The following is a 21664-nucleotide window of genomic DNA, read 5'->3' as shown; positions in this document are numbered from 1 at the left end:
GCCCACCCCTCGGCGGCTTCGGCTCCTCCCTCCCCTTCTCTCTCTCCCTCTCCTTCCTCCTCCGCCTCCTCAGCTCTAGGGCTAGAATGTCTATGGGTCGAAACGTGATGCGATGAATCCGAGAGAGACCGAAACTGGGACGAGGAGTGCGGCGGAAGCGGCGGGACTCCCAGGCATGGGGGCTTCACCACAATAGAGGCGGCGCCCCCACCCGCCCCCGCCAGCCCCTCCGGAGCGAAGACCCCAAACCCCCTCGGGAAAAGGATGGCGGCGGCACCTACCCAGATCGAAGCCGGTGAGGAGCTGTGTCCCGGGGCCAAGGGGATGGGGGCTTAATGCCACGGCTGTCAGTTTCTTTTGAAAAAGCTTCTATTTCTCCTCTTTGCCTCCCTCTCAACCTCTCCCCCCCTCTTCCCCAGAGCTGTATTACCTGATCGCTAGGTTCTTACAGTCCGGACCCTGCAACAAATCCGCCCAGGTGAGAGGGAGAAGGAGATTGGGGAGTCGTGGGGAAGGGCTCCAGGGGGGAAATCGAGGCAGCGCGGTGAGCAGTTCCGCCGAGGGGGAGGGAGAGGCCGGCCTTGACTAGTCCTGCCGTCCGCGGCTGGGTTCGGAGTGGAAAGGGAGGAGTGGGCTGCTGGCCCGAGCTGCTACTCATCTCCGCGTTTCCCCTTTGCTCAGGTGCTAGTGCAGGAGCTCGAAGAGCATCAGGTACGGAGCCCCTTCGGGAAGGGGTGGGAGGGTTGGGGTGAGACCGGAGGGAGGGGAGAGCAGGTCGGGGCGGAGGGCAGGGGCCGGGAGGGAGGCTTCGATCCGGGCGCCCAGAGCTGTTGTCACCGTGGCGAACCGGTTTTTCCCCTCCGGAGGGACGGACGACGCTGGGGTCTTAACTCGCCCCCTCTTTTTGTCTTTGGGAGGCATTTTTGCCAAGCTATACTTCCCCTCGGCCTCCCTCCTCCCGGAGACCCGTCCGGCTCGGAGGTTGTAGCTACCGGGGCGAGAGAAATAAAGGCGCCTAAGGGTCGGGGACCTGGACCTAGGCAGGGGACCGGTGATGGGGAGCGGAGGATTCGCCTTCATCGTCCGCCCCCCCTCCCCCTTTCTTTTCCTCCGGCCCCCAGCTGATCCCGCGCCGCTTAGACTGGGAGGGGAAAGAGCACCGAAGAAGCTTCGAGGATCTGGTGAGTAAAGTTTTCATTTGAACTTACCCCAACTCTTTCACGGCTCCCTCCCCACCTTGTACCCCAACCCGCCCCGACCCCGCCGCCAACGCGGAGTCGAAGAACGCCCGCTCCTTCCCCCTCCCGCGAGTCGGTGAAAGGGTGCCTGGCTCTCCCCTCGGCCTCGCGCGTTCCCACCCGAAAACTTTGAAGAGTGTGACTTGATTATCAGAGGCGCACTGTTGTGGATTAGGAATATATTACAAACATCGGGGAAGGCCCATTGTAAGGGGGAAAAGGGAGAGAAACCAGGGGGTTATCTTGGGGCACGTACCACGGACTGACGCTGGCCAATGACAGCGTTGGTAACAGTCCGGAGTTCCGGATTAGTGGAAGAAAACTGGTTTCTGGTTGGTTCTGGCTTGAAATACGGGAACTGAGGCCAGGCTTGGTTTTTTTTTTTTTTTTCTGGGGGGAGGCGGTGGGGAGGAGAGAAGGGGCTCTGAAGGGGAGTTGACGGACCCAAGACTGAGAGAAACGACACAATTAAAAATAATAAGGAGCTGCGAGCGAATTCCAGAATTTGCCAGTTTTAGATAATGTTATGACTAATGAATAAAAGCATATCTTTGTATATCTAAGGTCTTAGAAAATAGCTCATTAAATCATCAATTAGTTGCATTTGTACCGATGCGTTTTCACTAAATAAAAACTGGATTATGACCTTTTTGAGAACTGATGAAACACGATTTGGTGATTACAAGGAGACAACAGTGGGCATATTTTCAAAATAGAAGGTACTCCAGTAAAGGATCAAAGGTACTGACTGGTTAGACTATGTTTCTTCTGCAAATATAATTCATAGGATAAATGCACGTTCTGTTCATTGACACAAAAAAGGTGGCCCTCCCTATTTTGGAGAGGAGGTTTTCTTGTGTGAGCCAAAGGCATAGTGAATTGTATAGTAAAGGAGAAAGGGGTGATGTTACTGAGAATCAAATTCAGCTAGCTTCCCTTCAAATGAGATCCAATTGAGGAAAATTGGACAAAGTTAAAGAAAATTAGAGGGGCACAGTAGACTAAATGTAAACAAAGTGATTTGAAATGTGCTTGCAATTCGACTTTTAATTACATTTCTGCTCATTTTTATATTTCTCTTTGTAATATATTACAGGAGTGAAGTCATGTTAATAGTTAATTATTATCAAATTTGACTTTAAGATGTTTTATATTTTATAAATCACAGAAGAGGGCATAAGAATTGTGGTAAGGACAAACTAGACCATACAGTGAGTGGTAGTAATTTCTCAGATGTCCAAGATTATTTTTGAGAAACAGTAGATATTACTACGTAATTTCATTTGTAGTCACACTTTCTGTTGGAGTAAGTCTTGCCTTCCAACCCCTAAAGCAAACTCAGCAGTGCCAATTTCAATGTTTAACACGTGGTCAGGTACCAAAGAAAGTTTGAATACTGAAATATATTGGGAATGTTGAGGACAAATACATGCGTACGTGTATGCAGGCAGACCATTTTTAAACAAGTGGCAGAGGACACTTAAAAGGAAAGATTGTTTTTCAAGTAACCTGGTGGAATATTGAATTAAAATAGTCTTCTCAGCACAGAATAAAAAAGCCAGTTTACAGCTTGGTATGGAAGCTCAGACCTGTAATCCCAGTACTTGGGAGGCTGAGACAGGAGGATCACAGGTTCAAGACCAGCCTCAGCAACTTAGACCCTATTTCAGAATTTAAAAAAAATGTAAAGGGCTGGAGATATAGCTTAGAGATAGCATGCTCCTGAGCTCAATCCTCAGAATAAAAAATAAATTGCTCTCCAGAACACTGTGCTGTTTTATAATATCAAAATCGAGTGACTTAGTGTGAGTTTCTGTTGTATTTTGGTGGCTTTAATAGGTGAGAGCAGCTCCTAGTTCATTTTAAAAGCCCCTTTTTACTCTTAGTCTGGTATAACTAGTTGTGTTTCTCTGTGTGTATGTTTGACAGGGAAGCAAACAGACACTGCGGATTGATCCCATGGACATTCTCTCTGAGCTAGACTTCCAGCCCTATTTTATTTATTTTTATTTTGAAGCAGGTTCTCACTAAGTTGCTGAGGATATTGCCAAATTGTTGAGGCTTTCTTAAAACCTCTGGTCCTCTTGTCTCAGCCCCCTTGTGCCACTCCAGCCCCCTTTTTATGTTTTGTTTTGCAACAGGGTCATGCTAGGTTGCTGAAAGTCTTTGTCAAGACTTTAAGTTGCTGAGGCTGGTCTCTATCCTTTGATCCTCCTGTCTCAGCCTCCCAAGTACTGGGATTACAGGTGTGTACCACCACACCCAGTTTTTAAGCTAATAATATATTTTAACTGAACCCAATTTAAAAAAAAACACTGACCAGCTAATAAAAGAGTAAAATATCATCATATTTATGGACTGAGTAAAGAAAAGTCATACAGTTGAGACAAAACCCCAGGATACTCACAATTCTAAACTTTTCAAGATACCTCCTAAAGATAATTCACATTTAGTTCCATTTGTAATAACTTCTTTTATATGTTTATTTGTACTTTTATTGGTGTATTATAGTATCACATCATAATGTAGCTCACAATGACAGTGACATACATACACACAGCAGTTGAAACAGTTACTCCCTAGAGGGCTGAGCCTCTTGTTAAGTTGCTGAGGCTGGTCTTGGAACCTTCTGCCTCAGCCTCCCAAGTACTGCCAGTTTCTGCGCATGTGTCAACACGCATCATTGTATCATATTTTCGATGTGTCCTTGTTGAACTTTTTTACATGGTATTTTGTAGACACTCTAAAAGACTTTACTATTTAGTTTGGAAGATAGCCTTTACTTGAATAATGACCCTGAGCAACTGGGCTACTTGTCAGATTCAGTTTTCTCATTTGTAAAATGAACATTTCTACCTGTTTTACTAGTTTTTTGTGTGGATGTAATTAGTGAAATTGTCAAAGAATGCATCTTATTAATTGTAAAGTGCTATGTAAATGAATCAGTTACTACCTTTTTTCTGGTTCTGGGGATTGAAGCCAGGGACACTCAACCAATGAACTATATCCCCAGCTCCTTTTATTTTATTATTTAAATTAATATTTTGTGGTACTATGGGAATTGAACCCAGAAGCATTCTACCTTTGAGCTACACTCCCAGCCCGATTTTATTTTATTTGGAAACAGAATCTTGGTAGATTGATGAGAGTCTAACTACTTGCTGATGCTGTCCTCAAACCTATGATACTTCTGTCTCAGCCACCCACGTTCTAGGATTATAGGTGTGTGCCATAGTACCTGGCTTTATTTAATTTAATGTAAATTTAATTTTGAGACAGGGTCTTGGTCTTTGACCAAGTTGGCTTCAAACTTGCTGTAATCCTGTCTCATTCTCCTGAGTAACTGGGAGTAGAGGTGGGTGTCACCATATCGGGCTTTATTTTTGTATGTGTGTGTGTGTTTGTGTATATATATAAATATATTATCAAATATAATATATATTCATGTTATATATAAAAATAATATATATACAGTACATTAAGCTTATTTAATCTGTTAGCCAATGCCGAGTTCTTTCATTTGACCTTTTTTTTTTTCCTTTGGTGGTACTGGGGGTGGAACCCAGAGGCTTTCTACCTCCAGACTATACTCCCAGACCTTTTTTATATTTTATTTGGAAACAGGGTCTCACTAAGTTGCTGAGAGCATCACTAAGTAGCTGAGGCTGGCTTCGAACCCGTGCAATCCTCCTGTCTCAGCCTCCCAAGCGCGGGGATTACAAGCGTGCGCCACCACACCCGGCTCATTTGACCTTTCTCTACTGAGCAACTTCTAGAATGCGGATGGCTCCTACGTCCGAATCCTGATTTTATCTTTCCTTGGTTGTACAGTATTTTCTGCACTTTAGGTAGTGTCAACCTGAGAATACTTGAACCTAGGAGGGTTGCTCTGGCCATCCTTTCTGAGAAAACCTTCAAACTAATAAAAAGAAAAAGAAATGGTATAAATAACATTTAAAAAAAAAAAGAAGTAATCGGAAGTCATACTACTTTGCAGCTCACCCTGCTAACCAGTGATATGATCCTAGAGACCTGCCTTGCCCTTTCTTTGTTTCTGCTCAGATTTTGCCTTCTCCTTCAAATTTAGCAAATGAGACTGGGTCTTGCTTTATCTTTATTGTACATGCTGGACTTGAATTCATGGCCTCAAATGATCCTTCCATCTCAGCCTCTTGAGTAGCTGCAACTAAAGGTTTGCACCACCAAGTCTGGTTGTGGAGACATTTTTTGGTACTAGAGATTAAACTCAGGAGCATTCTGTCTCTGAGCTCTACCCTCAGATGCTTGCTTGCTTGCTTGCTTGCTTGCTTTCTTTCTTTCTTTCTTTCTTTCTTTCTTTCTTTCTTTCTTTCTTTCTTTAGTGGTACTGGGGATGGAACCCAGGGGAATTCTACCTCCGAACTATCTTTTTATTCTTTATTTTGAAACAGGGTCTCACTGATTTGCAAGGCCTCACTAAGTAGCTGAGGCTATCCGTGAACCATGATGCGCCTGTCTAAGCCTCCTGATGCTTGGTTTATAAGTACACGCTACCGTGCTCAACTTTATTTTATTTATTTATTTATTTTTTATTTTTGTGGGTCTGGGAATGGAACCCAGAGGCATTTGACCTACACCCCCTGCCCATTTTTTTTTTGGTGGTACTGGGGTTCCTGGAAGCCCTTTTACTTCCGGGCTACACTCCCAGACCTATTTTATATTTTTATTTGGAAACAGGGTCTCTTAAGCCAGCGCGGCTGGCTTCGAACCTGCGCAATCCTCCTGTCTCCGCCTCCCAAGCGCGGGGATTACAAGCGTGCACCACCATGCCCGGCGACCCCCTGCCCAATTTTTTATTCTTTATTTTGAAACAGGGTCTCACTGAATTGCAAAGGGCCTAAGTAGCTGAGGCTGTCGGCGAACTGCGATCCTCTGGTCTTAGCCTCCCAAATGCTGGAATTACAAGCGTGTGCCACCACTCCTGGCTCCAACCTTTTTTTTAATTTTGAAACAGTTGCTGAGGCTGGCCTCAAACCTGTGATCTTCTTGTTTTAGCCTTCTATGTTCTGGGATTACAGGCATGTACCATCCACACACGTGGCCTATTTAATGTTTTAATTTCTAATTTTAATTTTTTGCAGGTCTGGGGATGGAACCCAGGGAGGGGCATTTGACCTCCAAGCTACACTCCCTGCCCTCTTTTTTATTCTCCTTATTTTTTTTTATTTTATGTATATATTTTTTGTGGTTCTGGAATGGAACCCAGGGACATTTGACCTCTGAGCTACACCCCCTGCCCTATTTTTTATTCTTTAATTTGAAATAGGGTCTCACTAAGTTGCAGAGGGTCTCACTAAGTGGCTGAGGCTGTCCACGGACTGCCATCCTCTGGTCTCAGCTTCCCAAATGCTGGGATTACAAACACGTGCCACCACGCCCAGCTTTCTTTTTATTTGGAAACAGGGTCTCACTAAGTTCCGGAGGACCTTACTAAGTAGCTGAGGCTGGTTGTGAATCCTGATCCTCCTGTCTCAGTCTTCCACAGAACTGGATTACAAGCGTGTGCCACCATGCCTGGCTTTTTAGTTTTTTTATATAAGCATTTACTGCAGGTATAAAGTAACAAAAGTGCTTTCATCTTTATGTCTTATGGCATTCTTGTTTTTTTTGTACAAACATTTTATTTTTTCATTCTTATTCTGATGATGCGCTGGATGATAGAATATTTTTTACATTAGCAGACTCCTTTTATACATCGAAGAGGTCCTGTGCAAAGGCTTTTACTGGGTGGGGTTGTCTTTGTCTTAGCCTGGAGTATTCTTTTTGCCTCATGAATTTTCATTTACCCTTCAAAGGTGAAATTGGGCATGAACTCTAACCTCTAGCCCAAATTAGATACTGTACTTTGTTTCTTTAGTTCTCTGTACTAACCTCTAGGCACATGTAGATTTATTTGTATTTGCTAATTTGTTTCTTTCAGTGAACTCTTAGTTACCTTAGGGCAACCTTTGGATCTTCTTCCAGTAGACCCCCATGGTTTCTTCCTCTGAATGAATGCATGCAAGTGGATGATTTGGTATTTGTTCTAACCAAATCCGGAAGGAGTTATCATTAGCTCAGGCTCACAGAGGCTAAGGAACTCTGTCGAAGGTCACATAAGAAACTGGGAATGCCGAAAAGATTCAAATTCAAGTCCTTTTTAGTATATTATACTGTTAAAGTAGTAACAGCTAGTGTATGTTTTTTTTTTTTTTTTTTCGGTACTGGGGATGGAACCCAGGGGCATTCTGCCTCCGAGCTATACCCCTAGCCCTATTTTTTATTCTTTATTTGGAAACAGGGTCTCACTGAGTTGCAAAGGGCCTCACTTAGTAGCTGAAGCTGTCTGTAAACAGAGATCCTCCTGTCTCAGCCTCCCAAATGCTGGGATTACAAGCGAGTGTCACCACGCCCAGTTGGTAGTGTATTTTAATTCATTAATAATCCAGCCTCTTAGACTTGAAAGAACCTTGATTATATCTATAATACACTTCCATTGATATATTTAAACCTTGCTATATTTTCAAAATCTCTTTTGCTATTTGTCTCTAATGATTTGAGGATTACACCTTCTGGCCTATTTTTATTATTTAGTTTGAAACCGGGTCTCACTGAGTTGTAAAGGACCTCACTAAGTAGCTGAGGCTGTCGGCGAACCACGATCCAGCTCTTGGAAACAGAGTCTCTCTGAGTTGATGAGAGTCTCACTAAGTAGCTGAGGCTGTCCTCGAACCTGTGATCTTCCTGTCTTAGCTTCCCAAATACTGGGATGACAAGCATGAGCCACCACACCTGGCTCCAGTGACAAGTGCTGCTCTTGGGAGGCGGAGACAGGAGGATGGCGCAGGTTCGAAGCCAGCCTTGCTGGCATAAGAGACCCTGTTTCCAAATAAAAAAATATAAAAATAGGTCTGGGAGTGTAGCCTGGAGGTAGAAGGGTTCCATCCCCAGTACCACACAAATAAAATAAAATAAAATAAAACTGTACGTTTCTTCATAATGGAACAGTTTGATAGGGACTAGATTGATGTTTTTGTACCAAATGGCTTTTCTTTCTCTTATATTTTTATACTTCTTAGGTGGCAGCCAATGCACACATTCCTCCAGACTACCTCCTTAAAATTTGTGAGCGGATTGGTCCCTTACTAGATAAGGAGATCCCTCAGAGTGTTCCTGGGGTACAGACGTTACTAGGTGTTGGTCGGCAGTCTCTATTACGGGATGCCAAAGGTAAGATTTTCCAATTTTAGAGCTGTGTTATCAGAAGGAGTGGAGAGGAGCGCATTTTTATGTTGAGTACGTGTTTCCATGTTTCCGGTAAATAACTCATTTTTTATAACTTTTGTCAATGCTATTTTAGTATTCTTAATGTACAAATAAATATTTAGAAGCATAAAAATGAGTCTTTCAAATAGTGAATATTATATAGATGAGAACTAAAACCCCCTTTGTCACTGTGGAATTGAAATCTCAAAAGGTTGTTGCTCTGATTACTATAGTATAAATGATAAAAAAATTTCTTTCCTTATGTTAGAGTGTTCTTATTCATTAGTATTGATAAGATCCTAATTCTGGTATATATCTAATATTAGATGAGTGTAAATTTGTTAAAATTGAGAAATTTTAAAGAAAATATTAACCATTAGTAAGTATTCACTAAGTTTCTCAGCCAGGTGTGTGGTACACACCTTTAATTTTAGTACTGGGGAGGCTGAGACAGGAGGATTCCAGGTTCAAGACTAGCCTCAGCAACTAAGTGAGATGCTTAGTCACCTATTTGTAATCCCGGGCTTGTAATCCCCGCGCTTGGGAGGCTGAGACAGGAGGATCGCACGGGTTCGAAGCCAGCCTCAGCTACTTAGTGAGGCTCTCAGCAACTTAGTGAGACCCTGTTTCCAAATAAAATATACAATAGGTCTGGGAGTATAGCCCGGAGGTAGAAAGCCTCTGGGTTCCACCCCAAGTACCACCAGAAAAAAAAAAAGCTGGATATTATGACACATGATTGTAATCCCAGTTCTTGGGAAGGTGAGATAGTAGGATCTCAGGTTCAAGGACAGCCTTAGCAACTTATTGAGACCCTGTTTCAAGCTAAAATATTAAAAAAAATTACTACTGAGAATATAGATTAGAGGTAGAGTGCTCCTGGGTTCAGAACCATAAAAAGGGGAGCTGAGTGTGTAACTGGGAGAGCTAAACCTCTGGTCTTCTCCCCAACACATGCACACTCACACATACACAAACACGTTTTTTCTACTCTTCTGTTTTTTTTTTAATAGATTATTTTCCCTACATGGAACTCAAACAGAAAACATAAAGTGGTGTTTTCTGAATGTAAAAATGTGAAAGTAGGTATTAAGGATGCCTCTTCAAAGAACAAATATTTCAGATCTAGTAGCCAATTTATTTTTATATTTCCTATTATTATTATTATTATTATTATTATTATTATTATTATTTTGGTGGTACTGGGGATGGAACCCTTCTACCTCTGAACTATATTCCCAGACCTATTTTATACATATATTTTAAAATTTGGAAACAGGGTCTCTTAAGCCAGCAAGGCTGGCTTCGAACCTGTGTGATCCTCCTGTCTCTGCCAAGCACAGGGATTACAGGCGTGCACCACCGTGCCTGGCTCCTTTTATTGTTATTAAAAATTGAATTTAGCAAGATAGTTTCATAAATGGTGTGAAGGTTTTTTGTGTGTGTGATACTGGGGATTGAACCCAGGGGCATTCTACCTCTGAGCTATACTCCCAGCTCTTGGAAACAGAGTCTCTCTGGGTTGATGAGAGTCTCACTAAGTAGCTGAGGCTGTCCTCGAACCTGTGATCTTCCTGTCTTAGCTTCCCAAATACTGGGATGATAAGTATGAGCCACCACACCTGGCTTCCAGTGACAAGTTTTTTATTTCTGTGGTACTGGGGGTGGAACCCAGAGGCTTTCTACCTCTGGGCTATACTCCCAGCCCTATTTTTATATTTATTTGGAAACAGGGTCTCACTAAGTTGCTGAGAGCCTCACTCAGTAGCTGCGGCTGGCTTCGAACCTGTGTGATCCTCCTGTCTCAGCCTCCCAAGTACTGGGATTACAAGCGTGCGCCACCACACCTGGCCAGTGCCAAGTTTTAAATACCACATTTTCTAATTTAAGGAAATTCTTCAATTGAGTTAATTTGGAAGCTTTTAGGAAATTAGTCAAATAGAATTGTTGCAAACCTAATAATTAGGAATATTTAATATTTGCTTGAACTTCATTGTGAGTATTAAGCATTCTATTACTGAGTTACGCCCCAGCCCTTTTATTTTTTATTTTCAAACATGATCTTGCTATGTTGCTGAGAGTCTCACGGTTTAAAATGTTATGGCTGTTTTTTTTTTAATTTTTGTTTTTGTTTTGGTGGTACTGGGGGTGGAACCCAGAGGCTTTCTTCCTCCGGGCTATACTTCCAGACCTATTTTCTATTTTATTTGGAAACAGGGTCTCACTAAGTTGCTGAGAGCCTCACTAAGTAGCTGAGGCTGGCTTCGAACCCGTGTGATCCTCCTGTCTCCCAAGCGCGGGGATGACAAGCGTGCGCCACCACGCCCGCCTTGCGGCTGGTTTTAAACCTGTGATGCTCCTGTCTGAGATTACAGTTGTGTGTCAGGCTAAACACATTGATTTTGTTATGCACATGCTTTGATTTTATGTAGCAATGTTAAAGATGAATGACATTAGCCAGGCGCGGTGGCGCACACTTGTAATCCCAGCATTCAGGAGGCTGAGACAGGAGAATTGCAGGTTCACGCCCAGCCTCAGCTCCTTAGTGAGGCCCTCTGCAACTCAGTGAGACCCTTTCTCAAAATAAAGAATAAAAAGTAGGGCAGGGAGTGTAGCTCGGAGGTCAAATGCCCCTGGGTTCCATTCCCAGACCCGCAAAAAAAAAAAAAAAAAAAAAGAATAAAAAATAGGGCAGGGGGTGTAGCTCGGAGGTCAAATGCCCCTGGGTTCCATCCCCATGACTGCAAAAAAAATTAATAATGATATTTTAAGTTTATATTGATCCTTCTTGTACTTTGGGCTTATGCATGCATGCACACAAAACTATAGGCAAGGCTATGATTGTGGCAAAAAATCTAAAACATATTTTATGAACATAAAAACTGAAGCACAGTTAAAGAAAAAAAGATGGCTGTATTCCTTGATTAACTTCCAGTCTTTTTTACAGACTGTAAGAACACACTATGGAACGGGTCTGCATTTGCAGCTCTACATAGAGGCAGACCTCCAGAACTACCTGTAAATTATGTGAAGCCTCCAAATATGGGTGAGTGATATCTCTGTAACATCCCCTGTAGGATATGAGCATCTCTTGGATTCATTCTTTCCTAAACTCATTAGAAAGCCAAAAATATAGATACTGAAATTAAAAACACACAAACTACTTACATTCTTTTTTGTTTGTTTGATGCTAGAGATAGGACCCAGCGCCATTCTATTTCTGAACTACACCCCCATGCCTTTTTATTTTTTATTTATTTATTGTTTTTTGTGGGTCCAGGGATGGAACCCAGGGGCATTCGACCTCCGATCTACACCCCCTGCCCTATTTTTTATTCTTTATTTTGAAACAGGGTCTCCCTTAGTTGCAGAGGGCCTCACTAAGTAGCTGAGGCTGTCCGCGAACCGCGATCCTCTGTGCTCAGCCTCCCAAATGTTGGGATTACAAGCGTACGCCACCATGCCTGGCTTTCTATTTTATCTTGAAAATAAATTTTGCTAAATTGCTGAGACTGGCCTCAAACCTGCAATCTTGTTGTCTCGGCTTCCTAAGTACTAGGATTACAGATATCTTCCACCGCACTCAGCTCATTTCTTTTTTTAAAATACAACACAGGTAGCCGGGTGTGGTGGCGCACGCTTGTAATCCCCGCGCTTGGGAGGCTGGACAGGAGGATCGCACAGGTTCGAAGCCAGCCTCAGCTGCTTAGTGAGGCTCTCAGCAACTTAGTGAGACCCTGTTTCCAAATAAAGTATAAAATAGGGCTGGGTGTATATCCCGGCAGTAGAAAAGCCCCTGGATTCCACCCCAAGTACCACAAAAAAATAAAAAATAGGGCTGGGGTGTAACTTGGAGGTAGAATACTTCTGAGTTCAATCACCAGCACTGGGAAAAAAATACTTTGTAAAAAAGGAATACTATTTTTGTGGTACTGGAGGTTGAACCCAGGGGCATTGTACCCCAAAGCTACACCCCCAGCCCTATTTTATTTTTTATCTTGAAATAGGGTCTTGCTAGGTTTCTGAGGCTGGCCTTAAAGCTGTCATCCTCCTGTTTCAGCCTCCCAAGGACTGGGATTACAGGCATGTACCACTAAGCCTGGCTCTTTTTTTTTTTAAGTACGAGGAATTGAACCCAGGGGCCTTCTACCTCTCGGCTCCACCCCTATACCCTATTTTTTTTTTATTTGGAAGTAGTTTCTCTAAGTTGTCGAGCTCACTGTGTTGCTGAGTTTTATAAAACTTGTAATCTTCTTGTCTCAGCCTCCCAATTATTGGGGATTACAAATGTGCACCACTACAGTGGGCTTTACTTTTTGTTATTTTGTAACGGGGTCTCACTAAATTTCGGAAAGCCTCAGAAGTTGCTGAGGCTGGGCTTGAAACTTTGATTCTCCTGTCTTAGCCTCCCGAGTAGTAGGATTACAGATGTGCAGCACCACAACTGGCTAATTTCATGGGCTTTGATGCTATTTTTTTAAATTAATTTATTTTTTAAATTGGTGCATTGTAGTCATATATCAATCACATTGGAGTACAAGACTTGAGAGGATATACAAGCACACATCATCCAATTAGCCCTCCTCCAGCCCCCATCCCATTCCCTCCCCCTCCCTCTATCCCACACTTCTTTGGTGATTTACTTTGATACATTTGTTTATGTACCTCCTGCGTTTTAAAGAGGCTCCGTCCTCCAGTATTACATACCCTCTGATTGGTCACATTAGTTGCTTCACTATAGGGCTCTTTCTATAGCTCAACCTCTTCCTGTTGCCCTTTTCCTCCTAGTTATTGCTGATTAAGAGAAGCGTCTGATTTATATTTTCTGCGATATTTCTCTGTGCATGCTGCGTTGCAAGTACCAATCCCACTCTTGATGGTCCCAGTAGTGGCCTGGCTACTCAGTGGATGGATCCAGACCTCGCTGGCTCAAGCAGCAGCCTGGCCTCATGGGAGGCCCCAGTTCTGGTCTCGCTGGCCCCTGAACCGGTCTAACCCCTTGGCAGGCTCTTATCCTGGCCTCGGAGGCCCCAGTACCGGCCTTGCCTCACGGCAGGCTCCGATGCCGGCCTCACTGGCCCCAGCAGCGGCCTAACCCCTCGGCAGGCTCCGATCCCGGCCTCAGAGGCCCCAGTACCGGCCTTGCCTCAAGGCAGGCTCCGATGCCGGCCTCGCTGGCCCCAGCAGCGGCCTAACCCCTCGGCAGGCTCCGATCCCGGCCTCGGAGGCCCCAGCACTGGTCATGCCTCAAGGCAGGCTCCGATGCTGGCCTCGCTGGCCCCAGCACCGGCCTAATCCCTCGGCAGGCTCTTATCCTGGCCTCAGAGGCCCCAGTACCGGCCTTGCCTCAAGGCAGGCTCCGATGCCGGCCTCGCTGGCCCCAGCACCGGCCTAACCCCTCGGCAGGCTCCGATCACGGATTTGGAGGCTCCAGTACCGGCCTTGCCTCAAGGCAGGCTCCGATGCCAGCCTCACTGGCCCCAGCACCAGCCTAACCCCTCGGCAGGCTCCGATCCCAGCCTCGGAGGCCCCAACACTGGTAATGCCTCACGGCAGGCTCCGATGCCGGCCTCACAGGCCCCAGAAGCGGCCTAACCTCTCGGCAGGCTCCGATCCCGGCCTCGGAGGCCCCAGCACTGGTCATGCCTCAAGGCAGGCTCCGATGCCGGCCTCGCTGGCCCCAGCACCGGCCTAACCCCTCGGCAGGCTCTTATCCTGGCCTCGGAGGCCCCAGTACCGGCCTTGCCTCACGGCAGGCTCCGATGCCGGCCTCCCTGGCCCCAGCACCGGCCCAACCCCTCGGCAGGCTCCGATCCCAGCCTCGGAGGCCCCAGCACTGGTCATGCCTCACGGCAGGCTCCGCTGCCGGCCTCTTTGGCCCCAGCACCGGCCTAACCCCTCGGCAGGCTCTTATCCTGGCCTCGGAGGCCCCAGTACCGGCCTTGCCTCACGGCAGGCTCCGATGCTGGCCTCACTGGCCCCAGCAGCGGCCTAACCCCTCGGCAGGCTCCGATCCCGGCCTCGGAGGCCCCAGCACTGGTCATGCCTCAAGGCAGGCTCCGATGCCGGCCTCGCTGGCCCCAGCACCGGCCTAACCCCTCGGCAGGCTCTTATCCTGGCCTCGGAGGCCCCAGTACCGGCCTTGCCTCACGGCAGGCTCCGATGCCGGCCTCGCTGGCCCCAGCACCGGCCTAACCCCTCAGCAGGCTCTTATCCTGGCCTCGAGGCCCCAGTACTGGCCTTGCCTCAAGGCAGGCTCCGATGCCGGCCTCACTGGCCCCAGCACCAGCCTAACCCCTCGGCAGGCTCCGATCCCGGCCTCAGAGGCCCCAGCACTGGTCATGCCTCATGACAGGCTCCGATGCCGGCCTCGCTGGCCCCAGCACCGGCCTAACCCCTCGACAGGCTCTTATCCTGGCCTTGGAGGCCCCAGTACCGGCCTTGCCTCAAGGCAGGCTCCGATGCCGGCCTCACTGGCCTAATCCCTCGGCAGGCTCCGATCCCGGCCTCGGAGGCCCCAGCACTGGTCATGCCTCACGGCAGGCTCCGATGCCAGCCTCGCTGGCCCCAGCACTGGCCTAACCCCTCGGCAGGCTCTTATCCTGGCCTCAGAGGCCCCAGTACCGGCCTTGCCTCAAGGCAGGCTCCGATGCCGGCCTCGCTGGCCCCAGCACCGGCCTAACCCCTCGGCAGGCTCCGATCTCGGCCTCGGAGACCCCAGCACTGGTCATGCCTCAAGGCAGGCTCCGATGCCGGCCTCGCTGGCCCCAGCACCGGCCTAACCCCTCGGCAGGCTCTTATCCTGGCCTCGGAGGCCCCAGTACCGGCCTTGCCTCACGGCAGGCTCCGATGCCGGCCTCGCTGGCCCCAGCACCGGCCTAACCCCTCAGCAGGCTCTTATCCTGGCCTCGAGGCCCCAGTACTGGCCTTGCCTCAAGGCAGGCTCCGATGCCGGCCTCACTGGCCCCAGCACCAGCCTAACCCCTCGGCAGGCTCCGATCCCGGCCTCAGAGGCCCCAGCACTGGTCATGCCTCATGACAGGCTCCGATGCCGGCCTCGCTGGCCCCAGCACCGGCCTAACCCCTCGACAGGCTCTTATCCTGGCCTTGGAGGCCCCAGTACCGGCCTTGCCTCAAGGCAGGCTCCGATGCCGGCCTCACTGGCCTAATCCCTCGGCAGGCTCCGATCCCGGCCTCGGAGGCCCTAGCACTGGTCATGCCTCACGGCAGGCTCCGATGCCGGCCTCGCTGGCCCCAACACCGGCCTAACCCCTCGACAGGCTCTTATCCTGGCCTCGGAGGCCCCAGTACCGGCCTTGCCTCAAGGCAGGCTCCGATGCCGGCGTCACTGGCCCCAGCACCAACCTAAGCCCTCGGCAGGCTCCGATCCCGGCCTCGGAGACCCCAGCACTGGTCATGCCTCAAGGCAGGCTCCGATGCCGGCCTCACCGGCCCCAGCACCAGCCTAACCCCTCGGCAGGCTCTTATCCTGGCCTCGGAGGCCCCAGTACCGGCCTTGCCTCACGGCAGGCTCCGATGCCGGCCTCGCTGGCCCCAGCACCGGCCTAACCCCTCAGCAGGCTCTTATCCTGGCCTCGAGGCCCCAGTACTGGCCTTGCCTCAAGGCAGGCTCCGATGCCGGCCTCACTGGCCCCAGCACCAGCCTAACCCCTCGGCAGGCTCCGATCCCGGCCTCAGAGGCCCCAGCACTGGTCATGCCTCATGACAGGCTCCGATGCCGGCCTCGCTGGCCCCAGCACCGGCCTAACCCCTCGACAGGCTCTTATCCTGGCCTTGGAGGCCCCAGTACCGGCCTTGCCTCAAGGCAGGCTCCGATGCCGGCCTCACTGGCCTAATCCCTCGGCAGGCTCCGATCCCGGCCTCGGAGGCCCTAGCACTGGTCATGCCTCACGGCAGGCTCCGATGCCGGCCTCGCTGGCCCCAACACCGGCCTAACCCCTCGACAGGCTCTTATCCTGGCCTCGGAGGCCCCAGTACCGGCCTTGCCTCAAGGCAGGCTCCGATGCCGGCGTCACTGGCCCCAGCACCAACCTAAGCCCTCGGCAGGCTCCGATCCCGGCCTCGGAGACCCCAGCACTGGTCATGCCTCAAGGCAGGCTCCGATGCCGGCCTCACCGGCCCCAGCACCAGCCTAACCCCTCGGCAGGCTCTTATCCTGGCATCGGAGGCCCAAGTACCGGCCTTGCCTCATGGCAGGCTCTGATGCCAGCCTCGCTGGCCCCAGCACCGGCCTAACCCCTCAGCAGGCTCCGGTCCCGTCCTCGGGGGCCCCAACACTGGCCTTGCCTCACGGTAGGCTCCGATGTCGGCCACTGGCCCCGGCGCCCGCCTAACCCCTCAGCAGGTTCCGATCACTGTCTCTGTGGTTATTATTTCAAAGGTTCCAGTTGTAATGTATCAGATCTCTGCCTCCCCCGAATATTGGCCACTGGCATTGCCACTGCCTCCACCATTTCAAATCCTTCCCAGGCTCTTTTTCCACTCTGAATGTTGTCCAGTGTTCCTAAGCATGCGTGATGGTAGCATTCGACATTTGGTGTAATTTCTCCAAAAAAATAAAGTTGGTAAGATCCGGTTTCTGCTTCTCCTGAATACAAGTCTCCACCACCATCGCGGAGAACTCTTTCAACACCGCATTTCTCCTTGGTCTCCGCTAAACTCTCTCCTTATATGTGATGTCTGAGATTCTTAACAATATAGAGAAATAGCAGTCCTCTTTCACGGCGAATTTTTCCATAAGTTCCAGTGCATTTAGATACGTTTTGTCTGCATCTCCAGTGTCCTGGCATCCATAACGGCTTTCTTACCTCCTCTCCGATATTTTTCTTTATCTTTTTCTGTTCTGGGCCCGGTTTCTCCAGGGGTCTGGCGTGCTACTCGCAGTTCGGCCCGGGGCCCAGAGTCCCGCGACCCGGGCCCCAGCTGGCGTGCCCTGTGCTCGACCCCCGCCCAGAACTCAGCGTCTTACTGGGCCTGGTTTCTCCAGGGGTCTGGCGTGCTACTCGCAGTTCGGCCTGGGGTCCAGAGTCCCGCGACCCGGGCCCCATCTGTTGTGCCCAGCCCGCGACCCCCGCCCAGAACCCAGCGTCTTACTGGGTCCGGTTTCTCCAGGGGTCTGGCGTGCTATGCACAGTTCGGCCTGGGCCCAGAGTCCCGCGACCCGGGCCCCATCTGGCGTGCCCCGCCCGCGACCCCCGCCCAGAACCCAGCATCTTACTGGGCCTGGTTTCTCCAGGGGTCTCGGTTTGATGCTATTTTAAATGGTAGTGTTAAATGTTTTGTTTTATTTTATTTATTTATTTATTTATTTTGCAGGTCTGGGGATGGAACCCAGGGGCATTTGACCTCCGGGCTACACCCCCTGCCCTATTTTTTATTCTTTATTTTGAAACCGGGTCTCACTGAGTTGCAGAGGGCCTCACTAAGTAGCTGAGGCTGTCCGCGAACCACGATCCTCCAGGTCTCAGCCTCCCGAATGCTGGGATTACAAGCGTGCGCCACCACGCCCGGCTCAAATGTTTTAATTTAATGTTTTTGTTGCTAGCAAATATTATATATATATATATATATATATATATATATATATATATAACTTGTTGAATTTATTTACTAAATTTAATGGATTTTTTGGAGATTCTTCAAGTTCGTCATAGAGATGATTATATTGTTTGTAAATACAAGCAGGTTTTCTTTTTCATTTCTAATCTTGTATGTGTTATATTTCCTTTTTTAAATTATTGGACTGGCATTAACGCTAGTACAATGGGGAATTGTTACTTGTCTTAAGGTAAAAGCAGAAAATTTCGTCCTTAAGTATGATCTTAGGTACATTTATTAATTTGAGGATGTTCTTTCCTATTCCTTCTTTGCATAGAATTTTTAAGTAAAAAATGAACATTTCTCTCGTTTATTCATTTAATTTTGATCCTGGGAATTGAAATCAGGGGCATTCTACCTTTGAGCTACATCACCATTCCCTTTAAAATTTCTTTAAGCCAGCCGGGCGTGGTGGCGCACGCTTGTAATCCCAGCATTCACTTGTAATCCCAGCATTCGCTTGTAATCCCAGCATTCGCTTGTAATCCCAGCATTCGCTTGGAATCCCAGCATTCAGGAGGCTGAGACCTGAAGGATCGCGGTTCACGGACAGCCTCAGCTACTTAGTGCGGCCCTCTGCAACTCAGTGAAACCCGGTTTCAAAATAAAGAATAAAAAATAGGGCAGGGGACATAGCTCGGAGGTCAAATGCCCCTGAGTTCCATCCCCGGACCCGCAAAAAATAAAATAAAATAAAATAAAAAAAATAAAAAATAAAAAAAAATAAAAATTTCTTTAAGCCATGTGCCACCAATCAGTCATGGAGGCATATGCTTGTAGCTTGTAATACCAGAATTTGGGAAGCTGAGACAGAAGGATTGCAGGTTTGCAACCAGTCTTAGCAATTTAGTAAGGCCCTGCAACTTGGCAAGACCCTGTTTCAAGGTAAAAAATAAAGTAGGGTTTTGGGTGTAGCTCAAAAGTAGAATCATCCCGGGTTCAATGTCCATTATCACACATATACAAACATACACACAAGAAGAAACATTCTCTCTGTAGGTGTAGAAAGTCACTAAATTGCTGAGGCTGGCCTCAAACCTGCTATCCTCCTGTCTTAGCTTCCAAGTACTGAGATTATAGGCATGTACCACAATGCCTGGTAATATTTCCCTTAAACATTTTTTTTTGGTGGTACTGGGGTTCCTGGAAGCCCTTCTACCTCCGGGATACACTCCCACGGGATACACTCCAAGACCTTTTTTTTAATACTAAAAAAAAAAATTAATTTCTTATATAACCATACCAGATCAATCCAAGTACACTTTAGTATTTTATTTTATTTATTTATTTTTAATTTTACTTTTTAATTGGTGCATTGTAGTCATATATCAATCACATAGGAGTACAAGACTTGAGAGGATATACAAGCACACATCATCCAATTAGCCCTCCTCCAGCCCCCATCCCATTCCCTCTTCCAGCCCCCATCCCATTCCCTCCCCCTCCCTCGATCCCATGCTTGTTTGGTGATTAACTTTGATATATTTGTTCATGTACCTCCTGCATTTTAAAGAGGCTCCACCCTCCCCTATTCCATACCCTCTGATTGGTCACCTTAGTTGCTTCACTATAGGGTCCTTTCTATAGCTCGACCTCTTCCTGTTGCCCCTTTCCTCCTAGTTTTTGCTGATTAGGGGAAGCATCTGGTTTTAATTTTCTGCGATATTTCTCTGTGCATGCTGCGTTGCAAGTACAGATCCCACTCTTGACTGCCCCAGTAGTGGCCTGGCTACCTGGTGGACTGATCCAGACTTCGCTGGCTCAAATAGCGGCCTTGCCTCATGGGAGGCCCCGATTCTGGTCTCGCTGGCCCTGACACCAGCCTAACCCCTCAGCTGGCTCCGATCCCGGCCTCGGAGGCCCCAGTAGTGGCCTTGCCTCACTGCAGGCTCCGATGCCAATCATTGGCCCCGGAACCGGCCTAACCCCTTGGCAGGCTCCGATCCCGGCCTCGGAGGTCCCAGCACCGGCCTTGCCTCACGGCAGGCTCCAATGACGGCCTCGCTGGCCCCAGCACCGCAGACCTATTTTTTTTTTACTTTTTATGTGGAAACAGGGTCTCTTAAGCTAGAGTGGCTGACTTCGAACCAGCGCGATCCTCCTGTCTCCGCCTCCCAAGCGCGGGGATTACAAGTGTGCGCCAACACACCTGGCTTTCCCTTAAACATTTTTTATACTAAAGGATTGAACCCTGGGACATTATGCCACTGAGCTACATCTCCATTCCTTTTATTTATTTTCTTTTTTTAATTTAATTTTTTTGTTTGTTTGTGGTACTTGGGATGGAACCCAGGGGCATTCTACGTCTGAGCCACAACCTCAACCCTATTATTTATTCTTTAGTTTGAAACCAGGTCTCACTGAGTTGCAGAGGGCCTCACTAAGTAGTAGCAGAGGCTGCCCAGGGATCGCGATCCTTCTGTCTCAGCCTCCCAAATGCTGGGACTACAAGTGTGTGCCACCATGTCTGGCTTATTTTTTTGTTTTGAAACAGCTTCTCACTAACTTGCTGAAGGTCTCATTAAGTTGCTGAGAGTAGCCTGGAACGTGCAATCCTCTTTTCTCATCCTCCCAAATAGTGGACTTGTAAGCCTGTTCAATTTTATATTTTGATTTTAGTAACTTCATTCATTTGTTCATTCATTCATTCATCCATTCATTTAGTGGTACTAAGGATTGAATCCAGAGCCTTTCTACCTTTGTTCTACACACCAAGCTAGATTTTATTTCTTTATTTGGAAACAAGATCTTGCTAGGTTGATGAGAGTTTCACTGCTTGCTGAGACTGTCCTCAAACCCTCAATCCTCTTGTCTCAGCCCCCACTCCCCGCCAAGTACTGAGGTTAGAGGCATGCGCCACCATGTTACAGCTAGTAACTCACTTTTAAGATCTTACTCAAACCAATAAAATTCTGTCCTTATCTTGACTCTCCACTATGTTGGATTATTTATTAAAACGATCCCATCCCATTGTTATTTAGTAATTTAATGAAATGGAGGTGAGGGAGCACAGGGAAGGAATTTGAAAGTGAATTCCCAGATCCCATTCTCCATATTAGCTGATCTAACGCTTTATATTTCTGTGTACTTACTTTTACTAAGGGTGAGTTTCTTAATTCCTCTAGGACAAAAGCAAAGATGCCTGTGATTATATTACTACAAATTTAAGCTTCATCATTCTGTTGTGTTCGTTGTACGCTTGACTAATCAAATTTGTTTCACAATGTGCCAAAATTAAATAAGAGGAACGAAATTGAACAAAATTAAAAAACAGTATTAATAACCAATGCTACTCAAAGGAGCTCTAGGGCATATGTAATATCTGTGGTATTTTTTTGAGATCTTGCACTATAACCACTATGTGTTGATATTTCATTTTTTAATGATTAGAATTTATTTTGGAAATGTTGTGGTTTTTAGATTATATTTTATGGGGTATGTGTGTGTGTGTGTGTGTGTGTGTGTGTGTGTGTGTGTAAATGAGGATTGAACCCAGAAGCACTCCACCTTTGAGCTAAAGTTAC

At 47.4% G+C, this 21664-nt stretch overlaps 1 protein-coding gene across 1 annotated transcript in view; it reads left to right on the top strand.

Moving 5' to 3' along the window:
• Positions 1–264: 264 nt before the first annotated feature.
• Positions 265–21664, top strand: part of BRWD3 (bromodomain and WD repeat domain containing 3) — a gene marked incomplete at both ends in the record, with an annotated part of 105934 nt that continues 84534 nt past the window's right edge. The window contains 6 exons of the mRNA XM_080719644.1: positions 265–295; positions 420–478; positions 682–711; positions 1122–1181; positions 8336–8486; positions 11470–11568. Coding sequence (XP_080575770.1) covers positions 265–295; positions 420–478; positions 682–711; positions 1122–1181; positions 8336–8486; positions 11470–11568 — 430 coding nt within the window. The remainder of the gene's footprint in view (positions 296–419; positions 479–681; positions 712–1121; positions 1182–8335; positions 8487–11469; positions 11569–21664) is intronic.

Source organism: Muscardinus avellanarius (genome assembly GCF_963383645.1).
Source record: "Muscardinus avellanarius genome assembly, chromosome: X".
NCBI lineage: Eukaryota > Metazoa > Chordata > Mammalia > Rodentia > Gliridae > Muscardinus > Muscardinus avellanarius.
This window is presented reverse-complemented; position numbering and strand designations above follow the sequence as displayed.